Here is a 10,573-nt window from a genome sequence, read left to right on the forward strand (position 1 = left end):
ATTATATTTGTAGTTTATAGTATACTACGTGTATTTGTGATAAGAAAAAAAACCAAGCGAAGTGAGAATTAAATTAATGTATACGAAAAATAGGTAAACCCTTGACCGTAAATTAGGACAATTTTTCTGACCTTGACCCGGGTTCACAACACCGGCAGAATCATCATGGCTTCATTTACTCTACGGAGATTGCAAGGTTTGACACAGAAGACCCTGATTTCACAGAGGTGTCACGTTCAGCCGTTTCAGCGGACATGGTACTGCATGACAGCTGGGTCATCACAGCTCACGATGAGTGTGAAAAAACGAATCGAAGATACAAAACAAAAAGCTCTACTTGGAGGTGGTCTGAAAAGGATTGAAAAACAGCATCAAAAGGTTGAATATATTTTTAATTGTAAACTGTATATTCTATTTTTTCCATATTTCTGTGCAATTCATTGTTTTGTGTTGACATAACCAGTGCATTCATTAATACAAAATACACATTTAACAAGCTTGAAAGACTATTTTAAACAAAGTTTGCACTTTAAGAAAGATTGTTTTGGCACATGATTCAGTCACGGACATTTTAGATTGTTCCATTCCAGACGGCAATCACAAGCTATAATAATTTCTCCTTAAGATATGAAACATGTCCATTCATACTGGTCCTTCTTTGTAGAAACTAAAATTTTAAAAACATTCAGTGCATTTTTTAACATGTGGGATATTAATATATTTTTCGGTTTAAACATCTGGTGAAGAAGATGAATTGACTTTGACACGAGTCATCATAACTTCTGTGACTTGTTCTTTGTCTGACCAACATAAAATCCATCCATTTTCAAGCACACTAGGGCATGCTCTCACTATCTCAGACAATCTATAACATGAATAGAATACTATTTATTAAATATGTACACAGTTTGTGATGACATTTATAATCATACATTTGCGTATAAGTTCAACAAAGTTTAGATAAGGAATCAGCGTTTCCGTTATGTTTGTGCAGTCATACCGAGCTGTTCACTGCCAAGCATTTGATAGAATATTGACCCCATTTTTTCAATATTGAACTATAGTCACATAACACAGATGCAAGAACAATTAATAATAAAAAAATCTTTAAATTCTACCTACATGTAGTTACATGTACATGTGTTCACCAGAATTACTACCCTGCACAAGACATGGTAAAATTTTGCTTCATATGCATATGACTCTACTAAAGACCCATTTCGGTGGTAGGTGTATCCACCAACATATATTAATGTTACATGTGCATGTACATGATTGTATGTACATCTGTATATATTTTGATTTTATACATATTTTCCTATATTTTTCCCTTTTTATCTCTAGGGAAAACTTACAGCAAGGGAGAGAATCCAGCTGTTGATGGATGAAGGATCATTCATTGAATATGACATGTACCTAGAACATGCCTGTGCTGACTTTGGTATGCAAAATGAAAAGGTAAGTAAACGCATGTGTTAAGATAAATTCACTTAGTCTAAGATGCCATTAGATACTCATTTTGTTGAAGTATTATACAATAACTTTTAAGTAGGGAGAATATCATATTTTTGTATTGTTAAGATACTTTGCAAGTGCTGGAAAAATTTAGGTAATGCCTCGAAAGTAAGTATGTAAACATACCCTACATTTGCTTTTTTAGGTTACATCTTTTGGGTTTTTGAGAGAACAAAAGTATTCTGATATGATGTCTATAAGAGTCTATGAGATCCTAACTGTGGTTAATTTTCAATTGTTATGTTTTATTAAATATGAATATGATGTTGTAATGATACCCATGTTTTATTTAATGAGAGTTAATTTACACAGACAAAAGCTGTGCCTGCTTCAGCACTTAATTCTCATATGAATTAACATAACAAACAGACTTCTTGATGTTTTTGAAAAGTTTATAGTAATAAAAAAAACAATAGGTTTCACGGTTAATAAATACACACAAAAAATTGTATTATCATGTGCATGTCACTGATTGTCGTCTGCAAATTAACATACACAATGAAAAGTTTTCATTTCCGTTTGTTTGAATGCAAACATACAATGCAAACAATTTGTGTGGTCCTGAAACTTTGTCTTTTCTTTCATAAATTTTTGCAATGTTCAACTGCTTTCAATTTTGTTGTTCCTGTTTCATGGCATGTGTTCACTTGATGGAACTGACAAATATGGTGGAAACCTCTAGTAACTTTCAGTTACAAAATATGAAAATAGCTGTCAGCATTATAATAGATCGTGGAAACCCCAATTTATCATTGTTTTACCATGGGCTCGTAATTGTTGTTGGTATTTTGAAATTAAAAATGTAAAATGTGACCTCAATGGCCAGTCCATGGTGAAAACAATGATAAAATGGAGTGATATATTCATTTTTAACTCACACATAGTGTTAATCATAATGGAACCGAGATGTTAACTCAATTGACACCTTTATGTGTGTATTATTGTTGCACTCTAAACTTCAAAGTGATGACTTTTTTTTCAGTATCCAGGTGACAGTGTTGTGACTGGACGAGGAAAAATAAATGGCAGGCCATGTTTTGTTTTCAGTCAGGTATTTCTAAAACTATTTAGAAAGACTGGGTGGTCCTTTCACCATTAGTTTGCATACAATGTACATGTTTTGGAAGTCTATTCAAATTTATGTAAGTTTGGTATTGCTGACTTATTTCTTTGTTGGTCTTTATAATTACAGTTCATGATTAGCAATACTTTCCTCTGTAGATCGATAGCCACAATACTTTTCTGCCTTACATGCTTTGCTTTTCAGGCTGAAGAAAAATTTACAAAACATGATTACTTCTTATTGCTAAAAAAATGTGCAAATGTTTACAATGTACTCTACGTATTTGCATAACTGAGTTGGGTTTCCCACTTACACTGACAATGATGTAAAAATTTGAAATAGCAAAAGTACCCTCTGTGCAGGAGATAGGATTATCAGTTAAAAAACATTGTGACCAGCAATATACAAATCATGTTTTGGTGTAGCAAATGAAATTAGATGTTTCAAGGCCTGGCAGCTAGTAGCTGGTCACATCACTTCATTATATTGTTAAAGCCAACTTGAAGAACATACACATTTTATTGATATAGTGATAAAAAATGGGTATTAACTATACTGAAAAGTGTATTTTAGTTGGCCGTACAAAATTTTATTTTGTCAGTGTGTCTGTCTGTTTGTTTGTCATGCTTCCATTTTGATGTTTGTTTTGAAGCTCTCTTTATTTGTTGATTAATGTAGGATGATATTTTGCTTTTTGAGCATGTGTTATTAATATAGTTGCCATGCAATGTTTGACTTAACTATACAAGTGTTCATAAACAAATTAGTAGATGCTCTCTGTTATGAACTTCAGGATTTTACTGTGTTTGGAGGCAGCTTGTCAGGGGCTCATGCCAAGAAAATATGCAAGGTAAAACTTTTAGAATGGTATAATGATATGTGAGCTTTGTTGACCTATGTTGTCTCGACGATACATAATTATGATACACTGTCAATTTGGAGCTGTATGAAAAAAGCTTGCTTACTAGTTCTTGTCTCCATTATCCCATTACTTTTTAACATTTTTAATGCAATGTAGTTCATACAGTATAATTTACAGTTAAAGTGTAAATTCAAATTGATGCAATAAGATTGTTAAAGACTGCAAGAAATTGAGCATTTTTTTCAACCCTATGCCCTGTAATATTTTACATTTGTTTTGATCGTGTGATAGATAATGGATCAAGCCATGCTTGTTGGAGCTCCAGTGATTGGACTGAATGATTCTGGTGGAGCTAGAATCCAGGAAGGTGTAGAGTCATTGGCAGGCTATGCTGATATTTTCCAGGTGAGCAAATTTGGGGTCAGCCAGTGTGTGTTTTCGAAACTATAATAATGTTCTGTATGAGCTTGCAACTGAATGCAGGATGACTACACTGAATACATTGTAGCAAGCTTTTATCTGGCCTTCTAAAAAAGCTAGCAGACATGTACATGAAACTAAGTGAACCAAGATTCTAGTGGAAATCAAAAGAATGTAATCCAGTGACAAAGTCCAGACGTGGAAAACAGACACACACAACAAAGAACATAAAATAGCCAAAATAAAACATACAAAGTAACAAAAGTATGTGAGCAACTCAGACTCCACTAAAAACTGGGAGCATGAATAAATGAATGATTTTCAGTTATATAACCCTTCGGCTCCTGCGTATGGAGTGTTCATATCACAACTCATACGTTATGCCAGAGCTTGCCGAAACTAAGCAGACTTTTTGTATCGCACTAGAACTCTAACAAATAGGCTTCTGGAGCAGGGTTATGTTGCTACAAGATTGAAGTCATCACTACAGAAGTTTTATGGTCGTTATCATGAACTCGTGGATCTTTTGGTGTATCTATCAGCACCATGAGAACTGATTTATTCAAAGGGTCATAGTTTTTCATTCCCTCGTTTGTCTACCCTGGACTTGACTTTTTATGAGCAACTCGGCAGGTGTTTCTAGAAAAGCAGAGGATGCTTACCCTACCGGTGCACCTGGTCCATGCTCCCAGTTTTTAGTGGAGTCCGAGTTGCTCATTTACTTTTGTTACTTTGTATGTATGATTTTAGTTACTTTATGTTCTTTGTTGTGTATGTCTGTTTTTCATGTCTGGTCTTTGTCCCTGGATTACATTCTTTTGATTACCGCTATAACCTTGGTTCCCTTGATTACCCTTAAATATGAAAGTTTGAACAAAATAAAAATGCATATTAAACCTTGTATGCGCAACTCCTTCTAAACCACTCAAGTGATTTTGATGAACCTTTATTGGAAGGTTAGTATCATATGTAGATTTGCATGAAGGAATATAGTTACTGTCCAAGGACACTTAAGAGAGATAATCCAAATTAAAGGTTTAACATGTTAAAACTTAGTATTAAAGCATAAATCCTCATAAACTGCTCAAGGGATTTTGATGAAATTTTATAGGAAGGTTGGGTATCATATGTAGATGTGCATGAAGAAATATAATTGCTTTTGGATGATGCCAAAAGGAGATAATCAAACAAATGTTTTAAATTTCAAGTCCATTTGAAGCGGGGGATATTCTCTTTGTGAGCCTGCTCACAGTATTCCTAGTTAATACTGAACTATTGAATTTAGCAAAACGAGGATGTGAATTACCTTTTTAACTTGAAATGCACTTACCTTCACCAATGTTTACCAATGTAATCTTCTTACATTAAGATATTTGTTTATATCATAATTTGTCCATACCTCAAACTATTTTAAAGCTTATTTTGACAAGATTTCTAAATGGACATCTGTACATCATTGAATCAGGCGACAACTAGGTATATTTGAATCATATTATAACAATATCTAGAAATTCTTATTAGTTGGGAAACAAGAACACCATTAACCCCCTGCAGATTTCATGTCCCTGTCCACAGTCAGAAGATATTAACCTTCTACAGAGTTCATGTCCCTGTCCACAGTCAGAAGATATTAACCCCCTACAGATTTCATGTCCCTGTCCACAGTTAGGAGATATTAACCCCCTAGAGATTACATGTCCCTGTCCACAGTCAGAATATATTAAACCCCTAGATAGTTCATGTCTCTGTCCACTGTCAGAAGATATTAACCCCCTAGAGAGTTCATGTCCCTGTCCACAGTCAGAAGACTTTACCCCCCCCCCCTTACAGATTTCATGTCCCTGTCCACAGTCAGAAGATATTAACCCTCTACAGATTTCATGTCCCTGTCCACAGTTAGGAGATATTAACCCCCTAGAGATTTCATGTCCCTGTCCACAGTCAGAAGATATTAAACCCCTAGATAGTTCATGTCCCTGTCCACAGTCAGAAGATATTAACCCCCCTAGAGAATTCATGTCCCTGTCCACAGTCAGAAGATATTGACCCCCTCCCCTACAGATTTCATGTCCCTGTCCACAGTCACAAGATATTAACACCCTACAGAGTTCATGTCCCTGTCCACAGTCAGAAGATATTTGGTCATTTCTGTGTTGTTACTTTACTTTTTGATTTTGAAGAATTGTCATCGTCTTGTTTCTGAGGATTTATTATGCCTAATCTCTGATAGTCAAAAAGTATTTGCTATTTTAGATTTAGGTTATACGCTGGTGTATTTGTTGTGCTTCACCATATTCATTCTTTTTTCCTTTAATATACGTAAAGGCAAACACTATCACTTACTAATATGTAGTTCAAGTTTTCAGTTTTCTTGGTTTCATTGATATTGAGTAAATACTGTACAGCTTTTTTATTTCAGAGAAATGTAAATGCATCTGGTGTTATCCCACAGCTGTCTATGATCATGGGACCTTGTGCAGGTATAATTTATTATGACAATTGACTTGATCCATTATTTATCATTATGGTCTTTTTACAAGGTCAATATATTATAATTTAATTTCAGAACTGACATGCATTCTGATTGGATAAAAAAATTGTCCATCATCTCGTAGACCAAAGTTTGTAAAATGACTGTAAAATCATTCACCCTTTTTAATGATTTACTCCTGGAATTTTGGTATTAAAATTAAACTATAAGGAATGATTTTAATAACCTGTGTGGCATTGTAGGAAAGAATGTGTTTGCCCCTTTGAGAGAAGTACTGCACAAGATGAAAGAGATGAGATACTTTTTTGGAGTGTAGCAAATGAAATCATTAATGACTCAGAATGATAGTAATTAGCATCAATAGTATATAAATCCATGGAGCATTTAGGAGGGTCATGTGTTAAATCTACAATAAGAATTGAAAATGACTCATATAAATTGATAAATTGAGTCAGGATGACCTACATAATTTACTGTGCAGTTTTTTTTTTCATGTAATTTTCTTTTTGATCTGTTGAAAAGAAATGAAGGCTCATTGAACACACATGAAAACAGTATTCCAAATTAGTGCCAATAGTATACTGTCAGTTATGTTCGTGGAGATAAGAGTAATCAAGGGAACCAAGATTGTAGCAGAAATCAAAAGACCAGACATGGGAAACAGTCAAACACAACAAAGAACATAAAATAACAGAAATACATACAAAGTAATAAAACTAAATGAGCAACTTGGACTCCACTGTTAACTGGGAGTAAGGACCTGGTGCACCGGTAGGGTGAGCGAATAAGTGATACATAGCTTGGCTGTTATGAATATTACTCTACAAGTACATGTATATGATAATATTTGATTGAAACCCATTAGAAGGTCTAATAGAAAATGTTTTCAACTACTGTAAACAAATTTTTGTGGTCTTCTAATTTTCAGAAAACCACAGAAAGTAGTACATGCAACATCGATATTTTACACTGTTTCAAAAATTATCATTTTTAACTGTGAAAATTGATACTCACCATTATGTTTACTTGACAGAATCGTCAAAAATTAGCAATCACAAAAATTAATATGTTTACAGTATTAAAGTGTCTGGATCAGTTAGGTTTTTGTAAATAATTACTAAAACATTTTGGCCGCAGAATTCTTGAAAAATTATGGAAAAATTTTGAGCCAAAATCAATACACCATTTTACACAAATGCATGTCCAAAGTTTTCTTACAATAGAAGTTCCTATTTGTAGAGAAATGGAGATCACAGAGACTATTTGATGGATCATATTGCTTAGGATTAAATATATCACATGTGGTATGATTTCTAGATAAAACCATACTTGTGCTTTGATTGTTAGAATTAATATGTAGAATATCTATTTCTGAACATTAATGTTTGTATTATGCTTTGTTTCTCAGGTGGTGCTGTATATTCCCCAGCTTTAACAGATTTCATATTCATGGTCAAGGTAAGTTATCAAAGGTGAAAAGTTATGCCTGAATAATTTTATGAATGATGACTGTGATACCAAAGTCCATTTTGTCAGTTAGCCATGAAGGATGCAGAATAATGAGTTATATCTTATTTTTAACCAAAATTTACCAAATTTTAATTCAAATATTTAATGGTTTCAATGTTTCTTTCTCTTGTTAATACATGATAATATCTGGACAGGTCAGTAATGAATGGTTTATAATTGTCTGATACACTGATCACTGCAGTTTTCAAGCCTCTGTGTGCTATAATAATTTCTAAGTTATCCCCCCTACACTATGGAAAATGTTATCAAATGTAATGTGTGGCTAAAAGGGTTTTTTTTATCCATGATACATTTTTTTGTCTTGATATTAAAAATGTATACATGTATTAGTTAAATATATACAGATTTTGAGGTTGATTTAGACAATTTTTTTAATGACAGAAATATTGACAATACATGTAAATTGTTTTCTTTTTATAGGACACATCATATCTATTTATAACTGGTCCTGATGTAGTTAAGGTAAGTATCCACTTTTTTTTAGTGACTTAAAGGTTCCACAAATATTAATTCAGGGTATGAGTCTTGTAAATGAAAATTAGTGAATCAACCATACTTGTAACCAGTCATCTAATTAGCACTGATTCTGACAGCACTGCTCAATTTACAAAGTATGAATCAAGAACTTATACTGTGAATGGCACTTGCAAAGTGTTATAACAATATTTTTGCCTGAAATAAAGACAAAAAATCCATATGATTCTTTGTAAGAATAAAGTATTTAGGTATACCAAGTTTTATGGTTTTCATGACTTAGGTCAAACTTCAAATTAAATTTCAACAAATGAAGATTTTAATAGAAACTATGATGGTCACAAATTCAAGAATCAATGACAAACAGAAAATTTGTTATGAAAATTAGTGGAGGAATAAATTATTTTCATTCTGTGTCGTAAACCATGAAGTTTTGGCTGCTGTTTTATTTGCCAAAATTTCTCAGTTTACAATAATGTTAATGCCTGGACTTCATTTTACTCTGTTGTATGATATGAAACGAGAGCGTTGAAATGATAACAAAATGACTGCCTGTAGTGAAATAGTGAAATGTAAATAATATTGAAAACTGCACTTTAAAGATGTCTCAAACTTAATTCTAGAACCAGCAAATATCAGAATAATTTATATGTACTGAACTGTTATTACATGTAATATAAATTAGAGATTTGTTGTGTGAAGGGATATATGTTGCAGCCTTTTCTGTATAATGCTATACATAAAACTCCGATTTAAAAGGTAGAACTCCTTTTCATGTACCTGTGAAATTTATATATCATGTTTACCATGGTACATGTAGTAAAAAACAACTTTCTTTGTTTCTGCCGTCTTTGCCAACCCTATATCTTGTGCCTACCTTTCCAAATCTTGTTCGTTATTTCCGACTTGCAGACCAAAATTTTGTCAACATTTATGTCCTTTTGGAGCAGGTGTCTATTTGGAAAACTAAGGTTTTCCATCCGATGTCGATGATACTTTAGAAAATCTCGAAAGTCAAAAGGGAATTTCTTGTTCTACTGACCCTGCCATCAATTTTCTTTACCCAGGATACTTATGAAAATCATCCGTATGTAGCCTACCAACAAAATGAAACACCCTGTAAATTTTAGAAACACCGTTGTGTTTGTCTGCTGGGGATTCCATTTTCATTCGAGTTACCTCTTTTTTCTACACCCAAATCTGAACATCGATTAGAGAGACTTCGAAATTACACCTGCTCTTATGGGAGGTAACTCTGCAAAAACAGGATAAAATATGGCTGCGTCCCGAGCTCCACAAGTAGGGAATAGACTTGTACTGTTAAAGCTATTGGGGGAGGATGGCTTTTGCTCTTTTTTATATATTTATGGAATGACTTGTATATTTTTCTGTTTGTGAAGAAAAAAACAACTTGATACACACGAAATAACCTGAAAAACAAGTTATTTTCATATATAAATCACATGCATTGTTTTAAATGGACTGAGATAAATATAATACATTTGGATTTTTTTATGATTTAATTTAAGTATAAAAAAATAAATTAGATCATAAAAAAATGACGATAATATTGGATTCATATAACAATATATAGTCTAAAATGTTTTATCCAATCATAAAGCATATTACATCTGAAATTAAATTATATACTTATAGTCAATATTATAGATATATTATTGGTTAATATTTTGAAATGTGATTAAAACTGTTATGTTTTTCCTCACTGAAAACAGTAAAAGATGTTGAAATGTAAATACTGTAATAAAACAATTACTACATGTATCAACAAAACCAGCATCTCTGTAGGAAACAGGTACATGTATTTGTTTCCCTGATAGCTTGACTGACATATTGTTTTTAAATCTATACTTATGACAAGTGTTTTAATATACATGTATTTCTGCACTATGAAAGGCTGTGATCTAGTGTTGTTTGGGGGCTTTAATTTCATGAGAGAATGTCTTATTTTTGTAATTATGTTGATCATTAAAATATTTCGCCGATAGTAATTATTTATATACATGTACTTGGCAACTTCCCATAACTACTCAGTCAATTTGGATACCTCATGACAAAGTTATTGTGTAATGTAATTAAATATCACTAAAATATCAATTAGAAGCACATTTAACCAAGAAGGAAGTTCCACTGGTAAATAGACAAGACCTAAAATGTATCTTAATTCAAATCAGACACATGGAGGCTTTAACATGATAAT

General features: G+C 32.8%; 1 protein-coding gene across 1 annotated transcript in view; it reads left to right on the forward strand.

The window, feature by feature from the left end:
* Positions 1–139: 139 nt before the first annotated feature.
* Positions 140–10,573, forward strand: part of LOC148624775 (propionyl-CoA carboxylase beta chain, mitochondrial-like) — a 29,564-nt gene continuing 19,130 nt past the window's right edge. Inside the window, exons 1-8 of the mRNA XM_088567667.1 lie at positions 140–378; positions 1,345–1,458; positions 2,498–2,566; positions 3,372–3,428; positions 3,732–3,845; positions 6,280–6,340; positions 7,760–7,809; positions 8,302–8,343. Of these exons, the coding sequence (XP_088423793.1) occupies positions 166–378; positions 1,345–1,458; positions 2,498–2,566; positions 3,372–3,428; positions 3,732–3,845; positions 6,280–6,340; positions 7,760–7,809; positions 8,302–8,343 (720 nt within the window). The 5' untranslated portion in view covers positions 140–165. The remainder of the gene's footprint in view (positions 379–1,344; positions 1,459–2,497; positions 2,567–3,371; positions 3,429–3,731; positions 3,846–6,279; positions 6,341–7,759; positions 7,810–8,301; positions 8,344–10,573) is intronic.

This window comes from Perna viridis, chromosome 2, assembly GCF_037379345.1.
Source record: "Perna viridis isolate PV_CMFRI_1.1 ecotype Kerala chromosome 2, ASM3737934v1, whole genome shotgun sequence".
NCBI lineage: Eukaryota > Metazoa > Mollusca > Bivalvia > Mytilida > Mytilidae > Perna > Perna viridis.